The 15,904-nt window shown below is 38.3% G+C and overlaps 1 protein-coding gene across 1 annotated transcript; it reads right to left on the bottom strand.

Moving 5' to 3' along the window:
- Positions 1 to 1,436: 1,436 nt before the first annotated feature.
- Positions 1,437 to 15,642, bottom strand: LOC144664417 (F-box-like/WD repeat-containing protein TBL1XR1). The gene is made up of 14 exons (XM_078525532.1): positions 15,305 to 15,642; positions 14,268 to 14,413; positions 11,602 to 11,853; positions 11,067 to 11,113; positions 9,198 to 9,333; positions 8,612 to 8,675; positions 8,250 to 8,347; positions 8,098 to 8,158; positions 7,109 to 7,230; positions 6,489 to 6,563; positions 5,599 to 5,726; positions 4,114 to 4,279; positions 3,397 to 3,498; positions 1,437 to 2,619 (listed from the first exon to the last, which is right to left on the bottom strand). Exons 1-14 carry the CDS (start codon positions 15,360 to 15,362, stop codon positions 2,590 to 2,592), a joined length of 1,485 nt encoding a protein of 494 aa, XP_078381658.1. The 5' UTR covers positions 15,363 to 15,642; the 3' UTR covers positions 1,437 to 2,589.
- Between the last annotated feature and the right edge of the window lie 262 nt (positions 15,643 to 15,904).

Here is a 15,904-nt window from a genome sequence, read left to right on the forward strand (position 1 = left end):
CCTTTCTAGGATAATAAAGGTGACGATATAAAACGTGTTTGTAATAAATCCAATGCCTGATATGCTGAAGAGAAATTTTAATGAATCTTTAATATACTCCACCAATCTTTGTTACTTCCTGTTAAGTGTTTTTAAAATAGTCCTAATCCATCACAGGCGAATCCGAGCAAAACATTTCTGAGTGGGTCTGAGTCTTGTCTGGTGAACATTGGCTGATACAAAATGTGTAACAAATCTTGGCATTCACGTTGGCGCCACCCTGCGAGCAGAGCCCCTTCTTTTCTACTGATGTACTTGACAAGAAAGGGCTCTGCAAGAATCGCGTCAAATCTCTGTTGAGCATGCACGAGGCTTACTTGAATAGGCCATTTCCGATATATTAAAATTCTAACTTGGATCCAAGGCTTGGGGGAATAAAACAAAAGATATCACGTCGAGGTTCAGGGATGAATAAATCATTTCTTTTGTTTTATTCCCCCCAAGCCTCGCAGCCAAGTTAGAATATTTATATATCGGAATTGGCCTATTGAGCCTTGCCAACCTCGTGAGGAGAGACAAGGGAGGAAAAGGAAAGAGGCCCTGGGTACGAGGTTGGAGCCTTGCGCGTGGACCACTTAGCATGCGCGCGGAATGGCGTGACGGATCGTACACGACAGCATGAACAAAGTGTTTGTTTTACAAATTCTTTTCTTCAAAGAGCGTCTGAATTCCTTCAGTAAGAACGTCAAGCACCTCTTGAGGTCTTATAAGTGACTTCATGGTAGAGCTGTACTGTTTAAACCGGAAAATTTCTTCTTGGTTTGCGAAAAAGCAAGATTTTAAATGTTCCACAGCTACACGCGCACACAAACGGTAGCAGATGGCGAGAGCAATCGTCAGCTCTAGTGCTTTCGAGAGCGTACTGTGGGCTCCGTCTTTGACCGCTGGTTTTTTCAAAAAGTTAATGCCGGCGCAGCAAAACCGTCTGGACTGACTTGCCCAAACTTTGGGGCTGCGGCGACTTCAAAGAAACGACACGATTTTATTTGCAGACTCTCTTTTTCTTCCCAAATCTCAGCCGCAGGGAAGTTAAGAGGCTCTGCTCGCTGGGTGCGTTGGCGCTTGCAACAGCTTTCATGCTTTACGTGTCGGTTCCACGGTTTTCCAGTTCTGTCCTCGTGTGTCGGTCAACACGGGAATGACAATTGCATTTACTTTGTTCAGGAGCCATTGCTTTCTTGCAGCGCAATTTTAGTTCATTTGTTTCGGTTCTTGCGTAGCGTACGATCAGACAGAACAGTTTTCCCGCGCCTGTGCAACCCGCGTTTTTTTCCCGCGCTTTCCATCGATTGCTTGCCGCGGGTTACAAGCAAGGCGGGAGAACCAGGGCGGGTTCTCCCGCCCTGGTTACACGTTTGAATCAGGCCCGACAACGACACCAAAAAAACTCTTAGACTCACGATTTGAAAACAAATCTCTTTACTTAACATATATCGTTAATACTTAATTATGCACTTTAAAATTTAATGTAATGACATTTGTGAATTTAAAAAGTACAGCCTATAGATAGAATATCTTCAACATAATCGCACCAAAGATAAATTTCTAATGATATGTTACAAAGACCGACGATAATTACATTACATACGAAGAAAAGCTTGGACAGTTGAAAACTTTATTGCGAACTGTCCTTAGCTTTCCTTCCAGATCATTGCTCGCGAAGCGTGAACCCGCGAGAAAAAATGGCCGCCCTCGCGCGAGGACCCACGAGAGAGAACTGGGACTTCTCCCCGTCTAGTTGAACTGAGCAAGTTATGTGTTCTACGCCTCATGAAATAAAAAAGGTATCTCACAAATATAAATACTTGGCGTGCACTGGAAAACGTTTGTCAAAAAAGATAGGTTGAAATTCAAATACTAAACACTAGAGAATTTTACCGTACGCGACGAAAAACAGAAAAAAGTTTTGCCATTGACAAAGGAACTTAAAAAACTCGTAACCTCGAGTTGTCTGTTCAAGGACTGCAAATATTCTCAGAACAATTAATCTGAATAATGGAGCTTTTCAAAGATATTCGATGATAACCGTTGTTAAAATTCGCCATGTAAACAACGTTTCTCATCAAATCTTACAACAGAAAGGGCGGATTTAAGATTTTTTCGGTCAAAATTTCATCATCAAGGAAAGTCTGAACCTGCGCTTTTCTGTCGGCTATTGCTAAGTCACGTGATGAAGACAAGCTGACGAAAACTTTCCAAACACTCTTACTATTTTCCAATTGGACAAAAAGATTCGAAACACTTCGGATTGAAGTAAACCAGAACAGTGGAAATACGATTTTGCTTTTAGAACTTAAGACGACAGACTTAGAGCTCTTGTTCGGATAGTAAAGAGAAACGAAAATGACATTTTGACAGAAAAATTCCCAACTGGAAAATTAGAAGAGCTGCTTGGTCCAGAAGTTTGCTTGTCTTAATAATTACTGAGTTCGTGTAATATCACAAAATATCAACCGGTTGATAACAGCCAGTTTTCCTTGTTCTGGACTTCTCTATATTGACGCTTCTTTGGGGGAAAGTGTTGAAGATACAATAGTAGTGATTAAAACATCAAAGGTTTCGGACATCTAAGACGCACAGCTGTGAAGAAAAAAGAAAGAGATGTTAGAGGGTAAATTTATAATCATTTAACTGTAGTGCTGAGATTTTTGGGGCTGTCATTTCAACACGCCATCACCCACTGTAAAAAATAAATCAACAGAGCACTTTGATGTGTAGACTGTCCACAGCCTCTTGATTTTTCAACGCAAAAAAGCAAACGAAGCGAGCGAGCGAGCGCGAAGCGCAAGTGCGCGGGGGGAGGCGGCGGGAAGCGAGCCCCCTTGCTTCTTCCGTTTCAATCAATCAATCAATCAATCAATCAAACTTTATTTATAGAGGGTTACACGTGATAGTTTTACAACTAATAAATTTGCGCTGGCGTCCAGTTCTCTCGCCGTTCTCACCGCACGCTCATCGATCGAAAAAACACGAAAAAATAGAGGGCTGTGAACAGTATATTTGATGTGACAAATTATAAAACCATTTGATTATCTTATGCTTATTACGATTGGACGTCTGGTTTGCACATAAACAACAACGCTCTGATAGGCAATATTCCTTTAGCTCTTTCTACGGGTTATTTTGGCCTGCAAAACATTTTGCAGTCATGTAGTTCGTTATAAGTCGTTCTTGCCGTGCTGTACTAAATAGTGGTAGGTAAAGTCTTACAATGCGGTTATCATGACATCCAAGCCACTGGAAGTAAGGCTACTCAAGTAGAATGCTAAAAACTTATCGTATCGTCTGATAACTCACCGTATTGTCTGATAACACAACGTATTGTCTGATAACTCACCGTATTGTGTGATAACTTACCGTATTGTCTGAAAAGCATGCGGCTACTTTATCGCCTCTTGGACTCCACTGCACTTCAAATATTCCTCCATTGCCATGGAAACTATGAACTAAAGTACCAGTCTAGAAAAACAACGAAGATTCATTAAATTAAGGAGTCCGAGTTCTCAAGACAAGAGTGAAACTTATGACCTTCTGTGCGATCAGACGTTCAACCTTACTTATAGTCCGACCGGTGCACGGAACGTCACGCGTGTTAGGGTTGCCACTCATTAGAACCCCCTTAAAACCCTGGCCTTTCACTGACCTCAAAACAATTTTCACTGAACTTGCATTAGGCGAATTGGTAAATAAGCCAAATCCACTTTTACATTTGCTTCAGCTTCTTCTGCAGACCATCGATATTCTTCTCTTCATTTTCGATCTTTTCACGTTTTTCACGGGATTTTGAACGCATGGCATTTGAATTCCCTGACTTTTCACTGTTTTTGACAAGAACTAAGATTTTCCCTGACTTTTTGCAAAATTTCCTGACTTTCCCCTGACCTTGAAAAATTTTTGTTTTTCCCTGACTATTCCTTGACCGCGGCAACCCTGTTGACTGTTGTTGGAAAGATTTTCAAATTTTCTCTGATTAGCTTGTATCACTGACTGATGAATTTTTATCTCATGATAACGTGGTGATTTGATGTTTATAAAAGCAAGTGTAATTAAATGTAAAAAAGTGTATTTACCCACCTGAGTTGACCAGACATTTATTGACCTGTCAAAGGAACCTGATGCAAGATATCTACCATCAGGGCTGAACGAGAGAGAATACACCGGTTCCTGATGCTTGGAGAGCGACAGAACACAGCTGCCGCGCTCAAGTTCCCATAATTTGACTGTTGTATCATACGAAGCACTGAAATAACCAACATAATATGTAAATTCAAATTTAGAAAGGCAAAATCCAGTACTGATAAATGCATTCAGGATTCATTGCAATCGTGATCTTTTACTATTTTAAGGGAAAAACAAAATGCAAACAAATAAACAGGTTTATAAAGAATAAAGATAAGATGTTCTACATGACACGAGCATGGGACAAAGAAAAATTCTGAGTCCCCGACGGGAATCGAACCCATGGCCTCCCAGAATACCGGTTGGGCGCTCTAACCAACTGAGCTACGAGAGACTCGTGAGACGAGAGAGACGAGCTACGAGAGACTACGAGAGACTCACATATCAACCTAGTAAAATGGCCCAGCTCACAACGAGTCTCTCGTAGCTCAGTTGGTTAGAGCGCCCAACTGGTATTCTGGGAGGCCATGGGTTCGATTCCCGTCGGGGACTCAGAATTTTTCTTTGTCCCATGCTTGTGTCATGTAGAACATCTTATCTTTATTATTTATTACCGAGCTTAAAATTTACCATCTTTATTATTTACTACAAAACTTGATGAATTCGACATTGCTGATCCTAGCAGTATGCAGGACGCGTGTCACATATCAACCTAGTAAAATGGCCCAGCTCACAACGAGTCTCTCGTAGCTCAGTTGGTTAGAGCGCCCAACCGGTATTCTGGGAGGCCATGGGTTCGATTCCCGTCGGGGACTCAGAATTTTTCTTTGTTCCATGCTCGTGTCATGTAGAACATCTTATCTTTATTATTTATTACCGAGCTTAAAATTTACCATCTTTATTATTTACTACAAAACTTGATGAATTCGACATTGCTGATCCTAGCAGTATGCAGGACGCGTGTCACATATCAACCTAGTAAAAATGGCCCAGCTCACAACGAGTCTCTCGTAGCTCAGTTGGTTAGAGCGCCCAACCGGTATTCTGGGAGGCCATGGGTTCGATTCCCGTCGGGGACTCAGAATTTTTCTTTGTCCCATGCTCGTGTCATGTAGAACATCTTATCTTTATTATTTATTACCGAGCTTAAAATTTACCATCTTTATTATTTACTACAAAACAGGTTTATGTTACTACATTTTGGGCTTGACTGCAAATAACCTGAATACCCGGCCACAACAAAACACCTCTTGTAACAGTGGCTATGAATATGCCTCTTTTAAAACAGCGGCAACGTGGCTACACGGCTTTGTGACCGCGTAACTTCATAGCCGGCTGAGCATACACACACTATTCGTATTTCTCATTCTAAAAAAAGGGGGGACCGTGTAGCCGGGCATCCAGGATTTCGTGTAGTTAGTGGCAGTTATTGTAGCTTACCTTGCTAAAAGTAGAGGCGCATTAGGACATGCTGTTGTGGGTCCTGTAGGACTCCACGCTACTGTATAAATCTCTTTTTTGTGACCTTGAAGATCAAACATCCAAGAATCTTGTTTTGTACTCCAAATCTAGGCAAACAAAAACATGAAAAAGGTTGTACAATGAAGTGCTAAGAACCGTTCAAATCCTTGGAATCGAAGTGGTTTGTGTAGCATAAAATAACTACATTGAATTTTCCAGGTTGCCCTTTTTGCAAGCTGTTGCCAGGATTACTAGCCCAAAATTTATTTTTACTTGCCCCCAAAAATTTCTCATAAGCACGATACTTATGATGCTTCATTTGCCCATTGGGTAAGTAAAGGATTAAGTCCACTAGCCTGGCCACAAAATCCACTAGCCCCAGGCTAGCAGACACTAACGTCTTTGCACGCTGAACTAGGAGCATTCGTACGCCCTCTGGAAGGGATGCTTAGCTAGTATATCGCATGTTAATTGCAGGATTTAGTCAGGGAGCCTAATAGCATTACGATGCTCATTAAAACATTTGGCGGAGTACTGTGAGAGTAGAGTGTATTCCACAACACATCACAGTGACCCTAGCTAGGGCTTGAATGTGGACCTCTTGATCCAGAATTCAATGCCCTAACCATTAAAGCACCTAGCTCGCTCCGTTCACAATAAGCAGGGCTGGGTAAACTTACAGTAAGCCATGTCATTGTCTTGTAAAGGAAAAATGTTAATCACAGTTGACAAATATGCAATCTCTGTGTCCACTCAGCAGTACTGAGTACTTTAGAGAAGAGAAAACAATTAACTAAATGCAAAGAGCTACATAGCTATTCTGCATACATTGTGTGCACGAGGCTATGTAATAATTTCCTGTCACTCACCTTTGCTGACAGGTCATCAGAACAAGACGCTAATAATGACCCTGAAGGGTCCCATTTGATTGCATTTACTTCACTCTGTTAAAAGAAAAGTTACTTGAAGACAATATTTTTTATCCCTGCCAACTAAAAGCCCATACTTTTATCTAAAATTGCATCAAGCAAGAGGAATGAAATATGAGCATCCTAGTAACAGTCAGACTCAATCAGGAATAATCTTAGTTAATGACTAATTAGACTGTGAGCCTGACTTTTCTATGAGTGAATAGTCAACGAGACGCAGCCGAGTTGACTATCACTTGTAGAAAATGAGGGCGAGTAGTCTTATTGTTAAAATTGAAACTCTAAAGGATTGCAGTCCAAAAACCTTAAATTTAGGGCCTCTTTACATGAGAGCCAAGATGAGTTTCGTCCTGGGATGAAAAAATTTTCATTTTATATGAGCGTGTTCATCCCGGGATACCAGGATGTAAGTTGTCCCGCCCAAGTTGAATTCATCTCGCCTGTGCTTACATTACATTTCAAGAAAAAGAAAACTCTCATGTAACGAGGCCCTTAATGTACTTAAAGAGTTAAATTAACTTTAATCAGACAAAGCAGGCTAAGAAGTTATAGGAACTTACAGTGTGCCCTTGGAAAGATTTGACAGGTTTTTCTACTCCTATCCTACAGATGTGTATAATTTTATCTGTTGAACATGACGCAAAACTTGTGTTGTTTTGCCAATCCACATCCAGCGTGGGAGCTATAACAAAAAGATAAAACAAAATTTAACTGTGTCAGACTAGCTGCAAAAAATGTTTTTCAATAGTATCTGCCAACTCCCATTGTCAAAAATACTGTTATGTAATCATTTTCATAATCACTAATAATTCATCAAGATAAAACACAGGAAAACAGAACAATGATGGTGGTTTGGATATGCGATCTTAATAAGCAATATCGGAGTTCCAAAAAACACATGCGTGTGTCAGGATAAAATTGAATATTTCTGAAAGCTGTGAACAAAGGTAAGGTTAAAAAGTGGGACAATAATTCATAATTTTTTCTTTTGTGCACTTTTATGAGTATTTGATTTTATCCCAACACTCGCATGTGTTTTAGGAACTCTGACATCGCTTATTAGTATTGATTTTCACGATTTTATTTCTCTGTTTACACCTTAGTTTTAGTTTCAATTGAGAAGTTATATCAAACACTTGATTTTGCGCCCAAAATACCCTGCTGTGTGTCCTATAGTCAACTCTGTTCTCCATGTTTGGAAATGTAATGAAATACCGGTACTCTCTAACGTGTTTGATATATTACATCTGACATGAGAGAGACAGATCAGTTGTGTAGTCAAACTATTGACAGTGGTTTGCACTGCAGGAGCTGTAGAGAATGAGCTACCCCTGTCGTTCTTTGCCATAGCCTTTCGCTTGCCTAGAGATGAACGATACTGGCATATGAGGATGATGACATCCTCAAAAAGAATGAGACTTGCCTCAGTGGGGAATGCTTGGAACAATATAATTCAGTTTTGGCGTGAGGACTTGGTCTTAACTACCTAACAGTGTTGTGGATTTGTTTGCATAGTATTAACTCTAAATAAGATTTATAGCTACTTTACCTTGGTGAAAAGCAAACTGTTGTTTTACTTCCCAGTTATTTGAGTCCCAAACAATGTTACTCTGTGAATAAAACATAAAAACAAAACAAAGTAAGTGCCAGTTTCCAAGTTTTTAGTAACATCAAATGCATGATATGTAGGTAAATACCTACCTTATCAACACCAGCACTAAGTAAATAATTTCCTTTCTTGTTCCATTTAATGGAGAATATTGGTCCTTTGTAGTCGCTTAGTGTTTTGACCAGCTCCCCTGTTAGGACAAAACCAGTTCAAGACAATGAGTTACATGCATCTCATCACTGCAGTGTACAGGCTTTATCTAAAACCAAGCTACAACTAATCTCCGACAGTACATGGCTCTCTGTACAACTATGCCATTTGTATGAAAGCTTTTTGGGGTAAAACTTAGACATCTTACGAGTTTGGAAAGAACTAAGTCTGCAAAGAGAGAGCTTTGTTTACTCTTTGTGATAATTAAGGACAATGTGAAATACATGTAGTTAGGAAACGTAACCTTCTGGACTCCAAATCCTTGCTTGTCCATCGTATGAACCAGTGGCTAAAAGTGTTCCATCATTCTGTAACATCAGAAGGAATAAGTTAGTCAGTAAAAACCTTATTTCCTTGTCTATGTATTAAGCCCTTGTGGGCTAACTGGGGACACCAATTAAAAATACTTAAAGACTATAAATGCTTAATTAAATTCTTAGCCTAAAATTGTTAACTAATAACTAAAATTTTAAATATAATCCAATAGTGACAGCAAAGCACATTAGGGACATAAAACATAAAAAGGCCGGTTTGCACGCTACAATTTGCCAACCTGATTTGTTCCAAGCAAATTTACATGCTGTGACTCATCAGCCTGATTTTCTTTGCCTTATTTAAATTGTGAGGATGAAAATCGGGCTGATTTTTAACTATGCACTCATTTTCCTATCAAATCTAGGCCAAACCGGGCCAAAAAATTGTACCATGTAAACTGGCCTTAATAAACTAGGAAGAAATGGAAAGATTGGATGACAAGGGCAATGATTTCAAGCACTGGGTACAAGAAAGTCTGCAGATACAACTTAGATGGAGGAGATCCATGGACTTACATTCCATTCTAGTGACGTCACATCTTTGGGCACATTTTTATGGTTTTCTAAATCTTTGAATTGATGGCGTAAAATAAGCGGTGTTCCAACTCCTGTTTCATTTATCGGCCACAATCTTGCTGTTCCATCCCCAGATCTTAGAAATATAGCAACTTTGTTAGTAAACTTTACAAACTAATAGATTTTATTTTTTTTAACTGTCAATCAATTGAGGGCTCAGTGGAAAAAGGGCAATATTGATTTTTGACTCAAAATGAACATTGCAAAAATAGCTCAAAACTTGTCACATGTGTGTTTGTTTACGTCTGTGAAACATTGTCCTAGTATTGTCGCTTGCTTTTGCTTCGTTTTCGACAAAAAAAGTAGGCAAAAAAAAAACAGTTTCTGCAGTCGGTGTCTTTAGCTGTTATTTTGTTATTCTACTAAAACAAACAAACTTCTTAAGACGCCCACTGGAAAACCAAGTTTTTTTGCGTACGTTATTTCTTGGAAACAGAGCAAAAGCAATCAAAAATAAATACAGTACACTGTTTAACTTATGTAAACAAACCTGCATGTGACATTTGGAGTCGTTTTGGCAATGTTCAATTTGAGGAAAAATCATTAACACCTTTTTTCCACGGAGCCATTCAATCGGACCTCCTTATTATTCAAGGCACTGTAATTTTTATGATGCAAAAAATTGCAAAATTAAAGACCTGCAGAAAAAAGTTCCTGCGATATTCAATACAGGGCTCGAAATTAACTTTTTGGTGTACTGGTCCATTGTCCAGTGCATTCGGATTTTCACTGGACAAAATGCAAGTTGTACTGGCCAGGTGCAGAAGCAACTCAAATAATTAGGCTAAATACAATTAAGCTAAAGTAATGGTTAAACGGCTTGCCGCTGGGTTTTTTTGGGCAGTTGAGATATCGTGGGATCGAAGCGTATTGATCTTTAAATTTGTACATCCTCCAGTAACAAAGGAAGACGAAGCATTTGACAGGTTACCATACTCACAACACCACAAACAAAAAATTTTCCCATCTTTATAGTCCAGCCAGGGATACAACTGCTTCCACTCAACTCTTAATTTTCGTAACATAGTCTTAACCTGTTTCCCTTTCTCAACTTCTTGGTTGTCTTTCTCATCTTGCTTCTCTTCAAGCTGTTCCACAGTTTCATCTTCATTCTCATTTCTTGTTCGGTTTGAAACACTCAAGAAAAAGTCAGACAATTGCTTCTGTGCCATACTTTTTGAAGCAAGACAAGCAAAACAGATCGGCAAAACATAACAAAATGGCCGACAGCTGGAGTCACATGTTAAAAGATGTTTATTTCATCCGTCCGAGAAGGACTGAGCACGGCTACATAACCAGTTCCAAGACAAAATACCCGGCCAACATGGCAGATTTTATTGTTCACGTTAGGTGCGTGGCAAATGGCATTGATTTGCGAGTCTGTTTTCAAATTTTGAAAAGATTTTTCATTTCAAAAGCCCAAGTAATTGATATTGTAAAGTTTTACAAGTGACATATGCAAATAATTCTCAATTAATCTGAAATCTGAAGTCAAGAGTTTTTTCAGGCCAAAATGGCCTGTGTTTCCAAACTTTTACAGGCCAAGACGTGATTTTTACTGGCCAATGTCCAGTTGACCACCGTTAGTGTCGAGCCCTGCAATACCCTGCTGTAAAACCCTTTTATTAACCTCACATGACCTCAACATCAGTTTACATGATTAGCAGTTACTGGTAACCTCTCTTTCGCTGAATCATAAAACAGAGAGAAGACATCTCACAAACGTTGACGTATGTACTATTAATGTTTCTAAAATATTGTCTTTTTAAAGCAGTGAACTACTGTTTAGTCCTTTAATAATAAACCTACCCAGATGCTAACATATCCTGAGAAGGATTCCATGAGCAAACAAACACCTGATAACAAGAAAGAAAGAATACAATAACTAACTCAACAAATTAACAAACTAGACAAATATTGCACATAAGTTGTATTTAATCGAGTGAAGTTGGATAAATTAAAAGGCTCAGTGGAAAAAGGGCAGTAGCGATTTCTGGCTAAAATTGAACATTGCAAAAACAACTCCAATTGGCAAAAAAACCAAATTGAAACGAGGTGAGCTTTGCTGGTTTCATCATTCTGACAAAAAAGGTTTCTTTTGTTTTTATTTCATCAAAAAATGCCTAAAGATGCTGCCAGAAAAAACTGAGCTTTTTGCATACGTTAAAACTCAAAAATGAAGGGAAAACCAGCGAAAACAAATACTGGACAAATCCTACAATGTTAAACACACAAAAACAAAACTGTATGTTAAACTTGGAGCTATTTTGGAAATGTTCAATTTCAGCCAAAAATCACCCTTTTTCCACTAAGCCCTTCAATAATAACAACAGTTATACTGTACCTCAGATTCATGGCCCTTTAACACCAATGCCTTGTTGTTTCCAACATCATTTACTGTGCCATCAATTTCCATGATTTCACCATGTCCCATGGAATTAACATGAGTATAATGGCCATCTTCGAGTTTAATGCCAATATCTTGCTTGACTCGGTTATGTAACAGAGTGTGTCTTGTGGCTACAATGTCTGGGAGGACGGCATCAATGAGGGACACGTGATCTAGTTCGCTGCTTTCATCAAGTATTGTTCCATCCTATGAAGATCAAATATTAATAGAGGATTACAGTGAAACCTGATTTAACCTGTTCTTTTCTGTGTGATCCTGAATCACATTAGTTTGTTTAAATATCTATTTTTGATTATCTAGACTTTTGATTAGCTACCAAAGACCAGTTTTGTGATTGCTATCCCATTAAATCAAATTTTTGTGACAATTTATTTTTCTGATTTAAAAGGACAATATTTTGTGACATTTAATTTTTTGCTAATTTGGAGAATTTAATAATAATTAAGTATTATCGTCTCACAATGTAGTCACTTGTGATATGAATCGTGATGTTTTGACTGCATACTGCTAGTCTTCATCAGGCAATAAGGTCAACTGGTTACGCATTTAACCTTATAAGACAATTCATAAATTGAATAAAATTTTACCCTTGGTACAATTTGACATTTTCCTTTGTTTTATATTCATTATCATATATTACAATACAACAAAACAAAGGAAAATACCAATTATTGTACCAAGGGTAAAATTGAACCACAATAAATATAAGGAAAAACTCTATGAAGTCATTGAAAATCCATTTTTATTCAATTAGTAGGGACTGAGGGAGAAGTTAATTTTTATTGTTTATGTCATGGCACAAATTGGTTTTCAGGTTAAATTTGTTTCGAGCTTAGATTTATCATTTCAACTTGAAGATCAGGGGATTCATTAAGGGCCGGGCACCGGGCAAATTGACCGCCTGTGAGCTTACTTTTGCCCGGCTGTTCTCTGGGCTTTCAAAGCGACTTTGAATGCAAGTTACTTTTCTCCAAATGATGCAGAAAAAAAAACATTACTGGCTACAGCTCTAAAATTTTTAAAATTTGCCATGGGAGCAATTCAGGCTTTTAGCCAGGCTTTTTTGCCAGTGTTTAAATCCTTCTATGAAGTCAAAAACATCGTAGTGTGTTCGCTCGTTCGACGCCGCGTGTTAGAACAAAACTAGTCACCAGGCCCATCACAAAAGCACGCATGGAACGCCTGGATGTTCAAAATTGTTTGCGAACGAAGTGGCGTTTTTTCGTCGCCTTTTTCGGAGAAAAACAGCCTCAAAATGATCAATTTCTTCGTAATTTTCGTTTTTGAGGACGGTAAGTACCTGATTAATCGCTGTATGAAGGAAATTTTCTGTTTTTTTTTTCTGTTTTATACAGAAAGGAGCGCCGAAGATGCGGAGGATGCGGAAGTTAGTGAATTATGCGGATCCGCACCACCGCATCCTGTCAGATGCCTTGCTTTTATGTTTTTTATGTTTTTGGCAAAGAAAACAATACTTATAGCATTCAAGTTCGAATTGTCCAATCAACGAACTTATTGGCTGAAAATCGCTGAAAATGCACCTACGACTATTCAATTTTTTACAAATTTCCTGGGGGGGAATGCCCCCAGACCCCCCTAGCAGGATGGGGCCTTCAGCCCAATATTAAATAGTGAACAGTAAAGTTATAAATCCAGCCTTAAAACCTGGGAGCATGTCTCGAACCATTGGAGGGGGGAGAGCCATCAGCCCTTCCCATTTATGTGTCCGGCTGCTAAATCCATATGCCCTCCTGTCAGAAATCTTAATGAATCCCCTGGAAGATGACACTCTAACAATGACACAAAACAATTTGAATATTCATTAAAACGAAATATATGTTAATATATTCAAACTGTTTTAAATAATTGCGTTCGACGAAGGAGAACGCATACAATTCTATGCCATTCGAATTCACGGTTTGATGCCATTTTGGACTGATCGGCACATATAACCACGATCTCATGCGAAAAGACATCAGAAAGCAATTAATTGCATCACAGCAATGTCAACAATAACATTAAGCCGCAAAAACAGCGCACCCAAAAACAATTTAAATAGCCTCAATCTCATGCGAGAAGACATCAAAAGCAATTAATTGCATCTCAGCAACGTCAACAATGAGGTGCGCGCAAAACCAATTTAATGAAGCCGATACCGCTAAGCTGTAAACAATTTTATTAAGCAATTAATTGTATCATAATGACGTAGTCAAAGGTAATTAACGCAGAAAGTATAAAAAGGACAACAAACGATTCGATAATTGAGTGTAATTTTTGTGAGGTTTTAACAGTTTGAGCAATGTCCTTTGTTTTCTGCATAGAATTGTGATTGTAGTTTGCACATCACAATTAATTGCTAAATAAAATTGGTTATTGCGCCATTCCATCATGTGTGATGTTGACATAATATTATTGTACCGAAGCGTGTGGGACAATCGCATAAAGCAAGCAGATTTAAGGCAAACAAAATTGACTCGAACGCACTCCACTAATCTATGAATATTACTAGTTTTAAAAAGAGTATTACTGTTATTTACAGTTTGAAACAGATTTAACCTGAAAACCAATATGACCTACAACATGTACACCACCAAGCTCACCTCATTCAATGTTACCTCAGCCTCAACATACTGTACGCCTTTCTGAATGATTGACACCAAGGCACCTGGCGGCACAATAGACCCATTGATGTTTGATTGGTCTATGTGACTTTCTACTCCAAAGGTAAATGCAGAATGTTGAAATCCTAATGGTAAAACAAGAATAGAACTTCACTTGATTTCATTTGCTTATTATTTTTCTGGACTGAAAAGTGAATGGAATGAAAAAGCACCTACAGGTGTAATCATTGACGCCCATACAGTTGAATCTCGATAACTCAACCTTCAAGGGAAATCGAAAAAGGTTCGAGATTTCGGGAGTCTGAGTTATTGGGGGAAAAATTAGTAAGAAAACAACCTGAAGGGGAATCGGAAAAGGTTGGAGTTAGCAGGAGGTTCGAGTTATTGAGGGTCCAAGTTATCGAGATTCAACTGTATCGCAAAAAAGCTACAAAGTTTAGCACAAGCCAGAAAAAATTTTAGATTAATTTTATCAACCTAACTCTTGACTATTTTTGATATCATGCTCAAAACTGACTATTTTCTATTTGGGGTGTAAATAATCCATACCTCCTTAGGGCTATCCAGATTTAATTAAAAATTAATTTTTGAGCATGTAAAATACTTGAAGTTTTATAAATTATTTAAGATCCGCATCGGAGGCTATAATTTTCGATTCAAAGTATCATAGCAACGAAGCAACCGACTAAAAAAACCGCGTATCTTTTTCAGTTTTTATCGTATTTGTTTGAATATATGCACCTGGTTTTTAACAAAGAAAACATTGTGCAAAGTTCGATCTGTCTAAACACCGCTAGAATTTAATAAATGTAATTCTCAAAAGCATTCTCACAATTCTGGGCATAAAAAGCAGTAATCAGTGCATTTTTTTTTTACAATGCACGGACTTAGATTACTGCTGTATGTATTACGATCAAAACACTGCAAACAACAAAAAGCAAAATTGCTAAATTTGACTAAAATTTATGTTATGATTTTGCTGATTGGTTGATTAAGATCGCAATCTGTAAACTTACCTGATTCCTGAAGGTATCTGTAAACTAGAAAGTTGACCTCATCGCTGCTCATAGACATGATAAATAACACATAATCCAAACGGTGAGTTTAAAGCTTATGTTTCACTTAGTTCAGACATTTATCCACTGACACGCGGGAGATTCAATAAAATATTGCGGTCAGAATGTCCACCAATGCAGAAATAGAATAATCAACGTGTTTCTGAACAATACACAATTAAAATTTGATGACCCAGTTTTACATATAAGACTCTGCAACTTTCCTACGCTAAAAAAATTGAATGAAAATTCAAGTCACTTGCAGCCCTCACTACTATGAGTCCGCCATGTTTGTTGAGCGCGAAATGTCACGTGATCAAGTGCAGCCATTATTTGAACTGGCGTGACGTCACGGAGTGAAGAAAGTGTGTTCTTATTCTCACAAGAGAAACACATTCTGGTGCATTTTTGCGTATTTTGTTTTTTAGATGACACGAAAACACCTACCAAAGAATATTTTTTTCAAAGAAATAATTACCGTTTCCAAAAACAAAGCTAGCATGAACTGAATAAAACTGCGAGAGAGGTATGGGTACGAAATTGGCCTATAGCCTCGCTTCG

This window comes from Oculina patagonica, chromosome 8 (assembly GCF_052425735.1).
Source record: "Oculina patagonica isolate OP01 chromosome 8, crgOcupat, whole genome shotgun sequence".
Lineage (NCBI taxonomy): Eukaryota > Metazoa > Cnidaria > Anthozoa > Scleractinia > Oculinidae > Oculina > Oculina patagonica.